We start from the raw sequence: 14,715 nt of genomic DNA, 5'->3' as shown, positions 1-14,715 counted from the left end.
TTATCCCCTATCGGGAGAGTCTCCCTACAGAACTGAATAAACCTTGGAGGATAAATTTCCTTATGCAGAAAGAATAGAAGAAAACTAAATTCACCATTCACTAACAGCAGGGTCTCTTCTAAATTGTATTTCTATACAATATAGAGTTTAAAGTCAATTAGAATTAAAGAAGCAGCTCAGAAATACATGAAGGAAACTGACAGATTTAGAACCACAATAATTCCTGAGAGTCTTTCTATGTCCACCTCTACCCCTGCCCCACAGGACCAACACTGAGGTACCCAATACTGAATCTCATCTCTCTTAGCGTCTATTATCATTTTATTACCTCCCCATTTGCCATTATGATGAATCATTTTCATGCATCTGGTTTACTTCCCTAAGTAGACTGCACATTCTCTTAATGATCTGGTAAGCCTAAGGCATAGCTGGACCTCCCCAAAGCACAGAACACACTTTACAAATGCAGCCAAGGATTTCCACCACATAAAGGCTAGCAAGACATAAAACACACTGGGGATGAGCTCCTGAAAGACAAGGTTACCAATAATCACACCATCCTGTGTGATATACACAGCTGTGAGAACATAGCACACGCCACATAGAATTGGGCATTTTAAGAAAGTGTTCAAATGTGAAGCAGCAATGAAATAATACTGAAGAAAACAAAGTACTCAAATGGCACATATGAAAATCCTACTTTCAATTAGCTGAATCACAATTGTTTTCTGATCATGCAATAATTTGTCATGCTGATTAACTTAATTTTTGAATGAATGTTAGGAATAATATAGGCTTTAGTTACTCTAACAACCAAGATTTTGTTTTAAAAGTGCATATATTGTGGCAAAATTCACTTAATTACTCAAAGTACAAAAAAAATCAATTCTCTACTTCTGAAGGACAAAATTAGTGTTCACTATGGTATTCATTCATTCAACCAACATTTATTTATGAAATTGATACTATGTGCCATTCCATCAGATGATAAACAAGTTCTACAGGATTCATGTTCTAAGGGAGCTGATGCCATAGAGACAAATGATTAGAACAAGTAAATGCACAGAATGATTTTAGTATGGTGTAAGCAGGAAGGGCGAGGAAGAGTAATTTTGGCTGGATGATCAAGAAAAACTTCACTGAAGAGGAGACAAACAAAAGCCTTTCTCTTTTACATTATGACTTGAGTAAAATACCAGGGGTTCAATATTAAATGCCAGAAACTGGTGATTTTAGGGTTACCATAGTTACATAAAGTATGAAGGATTAGAGAATATAAAATTATAATCATTATGCTTTCCCTAAAGTATAATTCATGTGATATCAATAAAGATACCTGGGAGAGGGGGCACTGCTATAACAAACATTTAAAAATGTTGAAATGGCTTTGGATTTGGGAAATAGGTAAAGGCTGAAAGAATATTAAGGAACATGATAGAAAAGGCCTTGGCTGTTTCCATAACTGTTAGGAGAGACCTGATATTAATGCCTCTCCTTGCGAGGACTCAGAAAGAAGTGAGAAGCATGATGGAGGAAATTTATTTCATCCTAGAAAATACCTAAATTACAATGAAAGACTGTGGAAAAGAAACACAGGCTTTAAATGTGCTGCTGGTGAGAAAGGAAGGACATCTTACTAGAAACCAGAAGTAAGGGAACACTTGTTATTCAGACGCAGAAAGCTTAGATAAATTGTGTCCTGCTATTATGTGAAATCAAACCTTATGACCCATGAACCCAGATACTGAATGAAGACGTTTCCAAGTTAGGTATTAAAGATGTGGTTTTTCCTTGCTGGTTATATTAAAATGGGAAAAAAATTATGACACTACAAAATGAAATGCTGTAAGACCACCAAACTGCTATGAGTAAGTACTAGGCTGACAGACTACCAGCTGAGTACACATCCTACTCTTCTTTAGAAAGACAAGCACCCAAGGGCAGAGTCCAGGGTGGCAAAGGCGCAGTCGAGTCACAGAGGTCTATTCCCAGCTCTTGAAACCTAACGTAGTTTTGGCTGTACTTGAGATAGATAATTCTTTTTTCCTTTCCATTTTCTCCCTTTTGAAATGACAATGTCTGTAATTGATAACCTGTGACTGTCCCACCATTATAATCTGGGATAAGATAACTTGTTTTATAGTTTCACCAGTTCACAGATTAAAAGGATTTATCCTAGTACTGATTAGACCCCAAATTGCACCCATCCGGAGCTTTGGAATTTGAGTAGGTTCTATAATGAGTTAAAGCTTTTGCAGATGTTGGAAGGTGGTGAATGCATTTTTCATGAAAAATGGACTTGAATCTTTAGGATCCAGATGGTGAACTATGGTAGGCACTATAATAGACCCCAGAGAGACATATCCCCCAATCCCTGAAACCTGTGAATATGTTACCTTACATGGTAAAAAGAATACTACAGGTATAAATTGATTAAGAATTTCGATGTGGGGCTGTTATCCTGCAAGGGTTCTCATAAATGAAAGCAGAAGGCAGGAGAGGGAAGCCAAAGAAGGAAAACCACCAACCACAGTTGCCTCTGAAGATGGGGAAAGGCATCATGAGCCAATGAAAGCAGGCAGCCCCTTGACAGAGCCTGGGGAAGGGAAAGGGAGTCTCCTAGAAAGTGCAGAAGAAAAGCCCTGATTTTTAGCCCTGTGCATACCCTCTGTGGATTTCTAACCTCTAACTATATAATAATATTTTTTTCAGAAGTTGCTAAGCATATAGTAATAAATATTCATCTTAAAATTAGTTTGCTATTTATCTTAGGGTTTTTAATTATCATTTAATAAATTATACCAGAAAACAGCCTAAGATTAGGTACTGTTAACTTTAGTTCACAGGCTCAAATGCCATCTGGGATCTGAACTTCACCAATGTCATACTCTGGGTAGTCACACACTGAGTAAAATGCAAGCCAGGACATGTGATTAAGAAATACGTGACCTAGAAATGCAGCCAATACACTCAAGTCCCCTTACATGAATTTGCTCTATCTTAAGTTTTCCAGGGCAATGAGAAGTGTGTAACAAAATAAGAATTGTGGCTGGATAGTTCATTTTGGTTTAAAAAATTATAGCAATTTTTTTCATGTTTAAATAACATCTACTAAATCCTGTAAGCAATTATATTTCCTACTATTTTCCACTAAATCCTAAAAGGTAGGCATTATGTTTGCTATCCTTGATAAATTCTTTATAAAAGAGGCCAAAATAAATGCTAGAAAATGAGATGTACCTTCACCCCCCCAAAAAAAAATTAAGGAAAAACATCACAGCTTCAACAGACATAGAAGATTCTCCATCAATAGAGATTTTGTCTAATTTTTTGTCAAAGAATATAATGACTATGAAAAACTATTACATATGGAAAATAAAATACTAAACCAAATTGCTTGCTTTTATTTTTATTTTGTTTCTATTTGCTTTTAAATGCCATGCGTTAACTTTGGTCATCATACATGTTCTTCTATTCCCTTTTTCTTTCTTTCTTTACTTTTCTTTTTTTTAAACACTGTTTGAGTAGTTATTTATTCTGATAAATACTGAAAATGGCAGAGTATGTGGTTTATATTCCAGAAAGCAGAAAGATAATTTTACATCATTTAGAGCACATTTTACACATGACAAAGTAGAAGTGTTGCTAAGAACACAAAGATGAAGATTCTACTGCTAAAATGCTCACAGTAATAGTGAAACAAGCAGGGCCTAAGTCTCAACCGCTAGGAACCAAGACCAAAATAGCTTTAACATATGTTAACTGCTCCTGCTTGGAGGAGAGCACCCTGAGGAAAACAGTGTAAGACTCAGGAAAGCCAGGTCTAAAAGAAAGTTTTTGATCAAGCTAGTATTATGATACCAGAAGAACAGGCTAAAAGGAAAGACTAGAAGCAGGAGAGCCTACTGGAATTAGGCTGTCAGAAGGAGAGAACCTGAACTATGAATTTGAGAATGAAAAACAGAAGATGCAGAAAAATCTCGAATCTCAGCACATAATTTTATACCACCTGTGGCTTCTATCAAAAGTATCTACTAATTCAAGGTAAACCAGGCAGAGAGAAGCACACAACCCATGTTTAAATACCAGATCCATTTGTTCAAGGAAATAGGTTTGCGCTACTTAAGATCCTCAGCCAATTGGAAGGAAAAAGCTAAAGCAATGAAATAAGTCCTGCAATGCCATAATTTCTCAACTAGGGAAGTCACAGGGCAAGTTCAAAGAGAGTGAAAAGATTAATGACATAGCATCCCAAATAGCTGGTTTGTGGTAGCAATGGAAAAATATGCAGGAAACAGAAGAGGTGTAACTTCTCATTTATTTTTGCCCAACCCTGGGATATTAAACTAAGCTCGAGAAGATGATGAAGGTATAGATTTTTGTTTGCTGGTCTGGTTGTGGAGATATATAGAGTCAAGAAAAGGACTAGTATAATGAAGTACAAACATTTGAAGTGATATTGTGATTTAGGAATAAGCTAATTCATGAAAATTGTAATTTTATAAAATCAGTAGTACACCATAGTCTTACTGAAAAGCATTTGAAGATTAATGATATTGACCTTAAAAAGATGATAAGTTACATCCTCAAAGATACAACAATAAAAATATTTTCCTTTGTTAACAAGTACCCACATATAATGGAAAGAAACTTTTCTTTTTATTTCTTTCATTAATTTTTCTCTATTTAGGATTATATTATAACACTGTGAAACCTGAAAATTAGACCTGAAAGCCTTAAATCACCCAAACCATGACCTAATTTCCTTTAGGTCAATGATTAGATGAGGTCCTCTCTTTTTCAAGCCCTAATTTACTGTGCTTAATTAGGATAGTGAAATGCCTCTGATATAAATTATATATATTAGACATCCCAACACCAAATCTTTACTAATAATGTGCAAATCTTATTCTTTAATCTTTCAGACCCAATATATAAAGACCATTTATTCTCTAGCAAAAAATACAACATAATGAACTATTAATATACCATGTTAAAGGTACTCTAAAGATATTGTACTTTAAATAAAATTTGAAAAATCTTTAATGAGGAAAAACAAAATAATTAATGAGGAAGAACTACTGATGTAAATGTAAGTGACATTGTTATAGATTACCTAGAATCCATTTTAAATTTCTAGTTGATTCAATTGCTATGTTTTAAATGGAATGATTCCATTGAGCTGCTTACACATAGCCTTTAAACATCCAAAAATGAACCAAAGGTCGCAATTCACTCCTAAAGTCAAATTAGGGGGGAAAAATGTTTTCAAGCCTTCCAAGAATTAAGATTTATGAAATAAGTAAGCCAGCATTCTGTTTATAGGGTGTTGGAAGTCTGGGCAAAGGGTAGAGTGGAGTGGGGTAAGACAGATGAGAGTGTTAGACCAACAAGAAAGGGAAGTAACTGGATTCCTATACAAAGAAGAGATGTAGGGAAATGCAAAAGCCCAAGCTAGATTAGACAACTGAAGGAAATCAGTTACCTAATTAAAAAAAATATTTTTGGAATCTTTCTAATGTCACTGGTAAGAAGAAATAAAAATTCCATAATTTCTTCTGAAAATCAGGACTCTCCTTCAACTTCCTCATAAATCACCATAGATGACTGTACCAATTCAGCTTTAGGGTCTACACTGTATTAAACTATATATGTTAATCTAGAACAGTAGTTCTCAATGAAGGTTACATTTTTCCCCAGGAGACATATGACAACATTTTTAAGGGTCACAGTTTGGTATGGGGGGCAGCTGTTGGCATCTAATGGATGGTGGCTAAAGATGCTGTTAAACATCCTTACAGTGCACAAGATAACCTGACCACAAAGAATTATCAAGTTCAAAATGCCAACAGTACTAGGTTAAGAAACACTGATCTCTCCTGAATACAGTTCAAGCAACAACCTACTTCTTGGACCTTTATCCTAGCCCATGTCTAACAGTCAATTAAAGGACTAAACCACCACCACCCAAAGACCCATTTTTCATTTGGTTTAAACCTGGTGGATGGTTGGTTCCAACTAAAAGTCACACCGAAATAAATAGAGGTAATGTATCAGAGCAGAAAAGCAGAAAAAAACTTTTAAATCTTTTCATTTCATTTCTGTCTAGAACGATTCACTTTACAAGAGGAGCATTTACATGGTTCCATTATCAAGCTGTGTGTCTTCTATAGCCAATACTCTGAAAATTCACTGGCGTCTCAAAATACAATATACCTTATTAATTAAAAACTTAGGTTAACAGTATTTACAAAGAAAGATTTATGCTGGAGGCTGCGGAGGGTGAAAAAGACACCAGGTCTTTAAAATGCAAAGTTATTTCACAGTTTGCTTGCAAAATGACTCAGATCATTATTACTTTTAGTCATGCCAAGTTTGCTTCTAAGCCTACTAGTAATGGAGAAAGAAAAAAAAAAGCCCACCATTTTTTCCTGCAGTCATTAAACCAATAAAACTGGAGCTTACTGAAAACGGATTTAGGCAATATTTCTTTTATTATAACTTATATAAAAAAATACAAGCTGAAAGTGCAAATGAAGATTTCAAGAAATCTTTCATCTATCTAATACTTAGAGTGTGGGAAGAAACCAAACAAAAGGAACCCCTAACTCAGAGATTTAAAGATCTTAAACTGTGAATATTATCACAATGTTTCCCTCAGTCAAGTGTCCCTGGGTTACTCTTATTATTCTCTTCCCCTTCAAACAATTGGAAAAAGATCTCCACGTCGCACTTCAGCAAGAGAACAGGGCTAAGAACAAATCAAAGCCTGGCGTGCACCTGGCAAACCTCATTCATCAGAAACCATGGCAGTAGAGAAAATCCTGTTGTTCTGGTGACCCCTCTGCACCTTTCACAGTGGTTCCACCACTGAAGTATCTTCCTTACCTACTACTGGAGCAAACGCAACCCAACTTTGGTGGTTTCCCTACCCCCACAGTGATAAAAATCAAATATCCAGCATAGCTTATTTCCTTACGCAGGGTAAACATAATCGGTGCTTTTTAACACTCACTGAGTCTCCATGGGAAGTTGACAGTAAAGACACATTTCAACCCTACAGAGGCCCCAGGAAAGGTGCACTGACTTCACCAAAAGCGGCACTCCTGGTGTGAGAAAAACCCCCAAAGAGAAACCACCCTCTGGGTGAAAGGTTTTCCGGGAAAGGGGGGGGGGTGTCTTTTATTTTCTTGACATGAATACCCCTTCACATTTGTAAGGCTCAGCTAAACTTCAAAGAAAAGGGTTTACAAGGGATCTGCCGCCTCAAAATGCAGCTTGGCTTCCAGTGGAGTCATTAAAGCACAGAGCGCAGTGCAATGCCTGCCCTACCGCGGGGAGATCTCAGCGCCTGGCAGGAGGGCGGTTGGGGACCTAGGAGGGGACCCGCCTCGGTTCCGCACCGCAAGGGCCACACTCGCACTCCGAACCAACCTCGGGCGCTGCCAGACGCGCCCTCGCCTGCTGTCACGCGTTCCCTCCGGTTTCCCGACGCCAAGGGGCCCACAGCGGCCCCCGCCGCGCCCAGCCCACTCGCTCATTCGCCCGCCCCGGCACCTAGCCCTTCGGCCAGCCTCACCGAGCAGCAGCAGCTTGACCTCGCGCGCCGCCTTCTCGCCATCCTCGCGGAGGTTCCGGTCGATCATCTTACTCCGCTCCACCGCCGCCTTGTCCTCGGCGCTCAGCGTACAGCCCATGGTGCCTAGAGCGAGAGCCTGCCGCCGCTCCCTCCGCGCCCGGTTGCTGCCTCGGAACACAGGTGAAAGCTCTCTGTCGAATACCTCCCAACGCCGGCCACACCACCCCCACTACGTCCTAAACGGAGTCCAGAGAAACGCTTTCCGCAAACGAGCAAACAGCCCTGGGCGACTAGTTCCCCGGCCCGGCTCCGCTTTTGGCGCCGCTCAGCGCCGTGAGACCCAGGTTTGAAGGCTCTGGCTTCAGAGGCTACCGCCCTCCAGCCGGTGGCCGAGCCGCAGCCTCGCAAAACTCAGGCGAGCTCCGCGTCCGCGCGCCGCCGCGGCCCCGCCCCTGCCCGCCTCTCCTGCCACCCCGCGACCACTCCCAGAGCGCGCTCCCGCGCACGTGCCCTCGGACAGCGCCCCCTCCGAAGGGCCGCGCGCCCGCGTGGCCGCCGACCACGGGGCCGCGCACCCCGCGAGGGCCCCGCGCCCCCGCGCGCCCCCTGGAAGTGCCAGAGAGCGAGTAATTGCCCGAGGGGCTGTGGCCTCAGGCCCTATACGCTCCCTAACCCTGCGCCCGCGGCGGGAATGGGGTAATTTCTCCGGGTTTACTGATACCAAGGAATGTGTGCGTACCTGTCCCTCTACCGATGGGGATGGGAGAGATGCCAAAGTTGGAAGCCCAGAAAAGCCTGTCTAGGGCGTTTGAGCAAGCCCAGCGCCCGCAAACAAACAAGGGTTTTAAAATGTAAAACGGTGTCGGCCGGCGTTCGGGGCGGTGGGAAAGACAGGGAGCTGCAAATGGAGCCGCGGTGGGACCAGAGGTGGGGACAGTGGGAAATAGAAGTCAGGAGATGTGGTGGTAGTGGGCACCAAGGTCAACTTCCTTCCATTTTTCTTTCTTTCCCTTTTTCCTTCCTTTGTCGCCTTCCTTTTCATAAACAGATTATAATTTTAAGGATTTCTTCATAACCTTAGAAAATGTGAGACCAAAAATCAAAGAGTATATTTAAAAATGACAAGAGCAATAAAACACACCCACACAAACAAGTCTGCTCCACAGCGGTAGCAGATCTCCTCTAGGGCACATGTAAGCTCCCATGCCAAGTTTTGAACCAGTATTTATGACCATGTTCCTAACTCCTGTGCCAATGGGCATGCCATTCTTTTTTGGAAGCAATGGCTTCCTTGCACAGAAAATGAGGAGTTGTGCGATATTGTTTCCTCCTTCCAACTCCGGCAGGCAGGGATGATGCATTCATCCACCCAACACCAAATGGATGAGGATAGATTTAAGGTCTCATTTCTCAATGCCTGTTGTTCTAGGTTTTTCCTTACAAACACCGCAGGAAAAAAACGTTGACTGATGGAAAGATGAAACTAGTGTCAAAGAAAGATGTTTTCCTTGATGTATTATTTTTTTTATTGCTTTTAGGTTTCCATTCAGAAGTCTTATTTTCTAAAAATCATTTGAGAAAACCGGGCTTGAGTTTTTTCTAAGAAATTGAGATTGAATTGATGGCACGGGTAGAGGGCAGAATAACTTTAGGTTGGGTCATTCAGACCAGGCCTGTAAGCTAGTTCTGCTCTACACCCCACTGGCCATGCTTGTGCTCCAAACCATCAGAGCGAGTTGAATTGTCAATTCCTTCTATATGGGACCTGCCCTTTCCTGTTTTCCCCGAAGTCAGACCTGCGAAATGATTTCAAAACCTGCCTAAATTTTCCTATGGCCTTTTGTAATATAACAACAAAAAGGAGCAATCTTCAATGGTACCTAATCACCTTCTACCCTCATTATAATTCCTGGCACATTACATGTCCATCAGGAACTCTGAAATTAAATTTAATGAAATCAACTTTCAACACAGTATTTTCGTATTAGTCATTTGGGCTGATCTGTTACTGTCTTTCCTATAAGCTTCAGGCCAGATGGAGTGTAGGATCAACAGTTTTAGCCAAAGAGGAATCAATTATGACTGAGTACTGGTAGAAACCACTACAGAACTTGTGTTTTGGAGAAATTAAGTTGTAATGAAATTATACACATTATCTCTATCAATTTGAAAAGCTTGTCAAGTAGTTGAGTAGCTTATATGTAGTACATAGACAATTAAGAACTGCAAATTAATCTTATGTGAAACAAAACTTCTAAGAGGATACAAAGTAATAAAATAATCAGTATGGAAGGAAATTCCAGGAGAAAAAAGTTTGAAAAAAAAATACTGAAGGAAGTAATAACAGGATATTAGAGGTGAGTTTGAAGGAGAATATATTAGTCAATACCATCTGCCAAAACAAAGTACCATAGACTGGATGGGAATAATGTCTTGTGTTTCTGGAGGTCAGTAAGCCAAAGATTAAGGTGTCAACTGATTGAGATCTCTTGTGAAACCCCTCTTCCTGGCTTGCAGATGACTGCCTTCTTTCTGTGTCCTCACATGGTGGAAAGGAAGAAGTTGGGGAGGTATGAGAGAGAGGGAAAGAAGGGAAAGGGAGAGAAAAGCCATGTTTGCTCTCTATTCCTTTACTTATAGGGTCACTAATCTTGTCATAGATACTCCATTATCAGGACCACTAAACTAAATCAACTATCCAAGGTTCTCCCTCCAACTACTATCACATTGGGGTTTAGGACTTCAACATATGAATCTGGGGGAGACATACACATTCAGTCCAGAATAGTGAATTTTTGTTTCAGAGGAATGACAAAGTACACAAAAATAGTGATTATTTAACAATTTAAAGGTAGTTTGGCTATGATGAATGATAAGATATATGGGGCAATATTGAAAGAGAGCTTTACATCTTAAGGTGAAGAGTTGGACTTGACACAGTGAATACTAAGTGTCCCATACATTCTCCTGAGTTGGGTAATAGATGTTTAATAAAAAATAAAAACCCTCTTACCATATGTGTAAAACAAATGAGTTACCAACAAGTGCATGGTATTAGTAATCCAAACATGGGGTGGTAAGAGAGTCATTCAGACTAATAACTTACATAGTTATGAGGTTGTGAAATATGATTCAACAACCTTTTCAAGGAGGTGGAGCAGACATTAATAACTCATCTATTTTATAGAGAGTGAAAGAGAGAAATTTAAATTGAAGAGGTTAAAGCATTCTACTTCAGAATAGTGTTTTCCCTTCTGAACATCATAACCTCTTTATTGAGACATAAATCACATACCATAGAACTTACCTATTTAAAGCATACAGTTCAATGGCTTTAGTATATTCACAGTTGTGGAGCCACTACCAAATTGTAGAACATTTTCATCACCCCCAAAGGAATCCCTGCATCCATCCCTATCATTCCCCATCCTTCCATTCTGCTAGTCCTAGACACTACCAATTTAAATTCTGCCTCTGTATTTGCATATTCTAGACATTTTATATAAAAGGGATAATATGGATGTAGTCTTTTGTAATTGACTTTTTTCACTCAACATAAAATGTTTAAGGTTTATTCATGTTGAGCAGGTCTCATTACTTCATTTCTTTTTATTGCTGAATAATACTGAGCATCATATGTTAAGAGAGTTAGACATATGTTAAGAGACAAATTGGAACACATTCAGCTGAAAGCATCAGGCTTTAAGTAATTCAAACTGTGTCATAAGGAATAATTGGAGAAACTGGGGATATTTATTGAAGGAACAAGAAGATACAAGTGACTTGACAGTTATTTCCAAATGACTGAAAAGATGTCACAAGTCAGAGGAAAGACACACTTTCTGTCCTGCTTCAAGGTCATACATAGACTTAAGAAGTACTAAAGGAAAGTTATGACAAGCAAAATTTTATCTTGATGTGAGGAAAAATGTTACACAATTTCTAGGCAGTGATACCAACCAATAGACTAGTGTATGTGCACATGTGAAATAGGCAATCTCAAAAACATTTGACTAAGATGTAAAACTCTCATATTGGACACAATCTAGAGCTGGGTGAACTCTTAGGATGACTCCCAACTATGAGATTCTGTATTATTCAGACATCAAAAGAGACTGGTGTCAGAGGCTGAGATTGTACTACTTGTAAACTCCTCTGGCCTCAAGTGTTTTCCCTACTCATACTATCCTCAGATAAACACGCAGAAGTGGGAAAGGATAGTTTGAGATATCTTGGTTTGATCTTTTGATGGATTAGCATGAGAATAAAGAGGAACACTGGAAAGAGGATATGACCTGGTAGGTGGAGGGGAAGCAAGATCAGAAGGGCATTGCATATCTTTGGCTAGTTAAACTGCTAACCAATGTGGCATGTTCACACCTCTTCATTACTGCATTGACGTTTTTTTGCTTTCTAAAGGAGAAAAATGTTTTGGCACAAGCTAGGCATATTTAGAAAGATAGAGGGAGCATCATGGCATCTATAACCTTCTGTAGAATGATATAAGGCCCCAAACTCAAAGCATTTTCATTAGAGAGATTGTGAGATTCTAGGTAAAGCTTGAAAAGCCAAAAACCATGGAGCAACTTTGCAAAACAAACAGCATTCTTTGAGTACTCAGGTTAATATATCACATTGGCAGAGAAATCATGTGTAGCCATTGACCCTGCATGTAACATATAACCACTCAGGCATCCAAGCATTGATGAACTGAAGGAAAACATCTAAAGACAACACGCTGAGTATGGACATTTGCATTCTGCTGATGGATCCTACACCATCAGCAATACTCAAGTCTCCCTCAAGTAGCTTCATAGACAGTGGCTACCACAAAAAAAAAAGAACTGTAAAAGAGGGGGAAATGGAAAATACTAGGCAGTGACACCAACCAATAGACTAGTTCATGAGCACTTGTAAACATGATACCACATTGGAGGACTCAGAAATATCTAGGGAATAGGCTGGAGAGATTTAATTTTCTACTGAAGCAGATAAGTCTTGAAGTCACTGTTGATGGGGCCAGGAGGCAGAGAGGGCAACATGGCCTCATAAGTAAAGGTGGGAGAAGTTTAAAAAAAAAAGAAATATGTGGTTTCCAATGCATCAAGAGAAGATCACTACGAACAAACAAAAAGAAAAGGAAATGGTGGTTGTGGTATAGGGAAGAAACTCTAGACCAGAAATCAGGCACGCTTATAGCAATTCAGAATTCTGTCTTTAACTCTGTATCTGTCTTTTGAAGTCCTTTAATCTCTAATTGCTATATTCCTATCTATAAACATGAATGTATTGAATTAGATCATCAAAACAAAGTTCCAATAATTCTGAATTTGTATGAGGTTGTCATATCAACCAGACAAGATGGTTGGCAAATATACTGAAACATTTGTATGAATAGAAGCCTTCCCATATAAGATTCAGTAGTAAGTAAATAATGAAAATTCAGAAGGTTGATAAGGGTACTAAATTTTAACCACAGAATGTGTTAGACTCATGGGGTTGTAGGTCTGGAGGTGGTTTTGGGGGTTGTTCTATTTCTGTCATGACTACTCTTCTCTAGTGTCATGCAGGTGGAGAAAATATTATTATGGTACAAAGGAAAGAATATAGTTATGCCACTTTCTTCCTCCACCTCTGACCTGTTCATCTCACTCCTGTTACCTCATCACTATTATTTCTTTAATCCCAAGAGACCTTCCATCTAGTGATCATAGGTCATTTCCCTGAGCTTTATGCCTTCTCATGTGCTAGTTTTTCTCCTTATTCAGCTTATCTTCCATTTTTTCATCAGGATAATCATTCCCTTATATATACCTTCAAAACATCTCTGCCACTGTAGTCACTAGGAAATACCTAAAATCTGCTTGAATCTACTCTTTGCTTATCTGTGTCTGTACCTATACAGCTAAGTTTCACTGGAGGAAAACACAGTAATCAACAACTCCACCCTTTGATTTGTTCAGGTTAAAAACTTCAAGTCATCTTTGATTGTGTCCTTTTCTTCAAAGCATATACATTCAAGCTGTCAAAAACTCCTGTCAACACCATCTTAAAATATATCCAGAATTTTATCCATCTAGACTAATATACCTGAGTTCAAGACATTTATGGAATACTGTAATAGCCTGATTTCAGGTCCCTCAGTTTCCACCTTTATCCCTTATTATGTTCCACATAGTAACCAGAGTCATCCTTTCAAAATATCAGAGTTATTCATTTATTTACATGTTGGAAAAAATCCCAAAGTTCTTATGATGTCATAAAAGGATTGACCTGATTCAACATGCCCACCCCTTTTACCCATATTATATACTATCACCCTCCCTCTTATTCTCTATGGTCAGCCTCTTTGACCCTAGACTATTCCTTGAACTTGCCTTTGCACTTAAGTTCCACGTACCTAGAACACTACTCAGCCAGATACTTGCTTGACTCACTCCCTTATTTCATTCAGATCTCTGTTCAAATGTCACCTTATCAGAGAGGTATAGTCTCTCCACCCACTCATCCTTCTTTATTCCTTTACTATGCACTATGATTTTTTATAACTCTCATCATAAAGCATATTATTTTTGTGATTACTTATTGCCTATCTTTTCTAATTGAGTATAAATTCAAAAGGTCAGAGGATTTGCTCCCATTGTGTACTATTTTGTGTCCAGTGCCTAAAACAGTAAAATTTATAGTACATGAACAAAGAGGAGGAACAGGATTTAGAGTATAAATTAGTTTTCTAAATTTATTAATACACTTACTCAACAATATTAGTTGAAGACCTATTATGATCCAGGAAGTGTTCTTAACACTGAGAATAAGGGAGTGAATAAGATTAAATTGAGATGGAGATGATAGCAGTGTACAAGGAAGATACTGAATAAACATGTAAGTAGATTCATTAAATGGGATAAAATAAAAATTGTTCTACATGCTATGAAGATAATAAAACTCACAAGAAAGTATAACAGTTTAGTGTTTTGAGAAGTGGATGTTAAAGCAGATTTTGATGAGATTCTTATTTACTGGGGGATATGGTCACGAAACACAAAGGAGAAAGTGCACAGGAGTAGGGAATACAGCCTTGAAACCAGGGATACAGCTTTGAAACCAGGGCAAGAGAGAAGGAAACACATTTTGTG

The 14,715-nt window shown here is 39.0% G+C and overlaps 1 protein-coding gene across 1 annotated transcript in view; it reads right to left on the bottom strand.

The window, feature by feature from the left end:
* LOC308641326 (guanine nucleotide-binding protein G(i) subunit alpha-1-like) overlaps positions 1-7,969 on the bottom strand; it is a gene marked incomplete at its 3' end in the record, with an annotated part of 70,705 nt that extends 62,736 nt beyond the window's left edge. The window contains exon 1 of the mRNA XM_081279804.1: positions 7,580-7,969. Coding sequence (XP_081135930.1) covers positions 7,580-7,697 — 118 coding nt within the window. The 5' untranslated portion in view covers positions 7,698-7,969. The remainder of the gene's footprint in view (positions 1-7,579) is intronic.
* Between the last annotated feature and the right edge of the window lie 6,746 nt (positions 7,970-14,715).

This window comes from Spermophilus citellus, assembly GCF_964194105.1.
Source record: "Spermophilus citellus genome assembly, chromosome: 2".
NCBI classification, from domain to species: domain Eukaryota; kingdom Metazoa; phylum Chordata; class Mammalia; order Rodentia; family Sciuridae; genus Spermophilus; species Spermophilus citellus.
The sequence above is the reverse complement of the archived record's forward strand: the minus strand, read 5'-3'. Positions and strand labels throughout refer to the sequence as shown.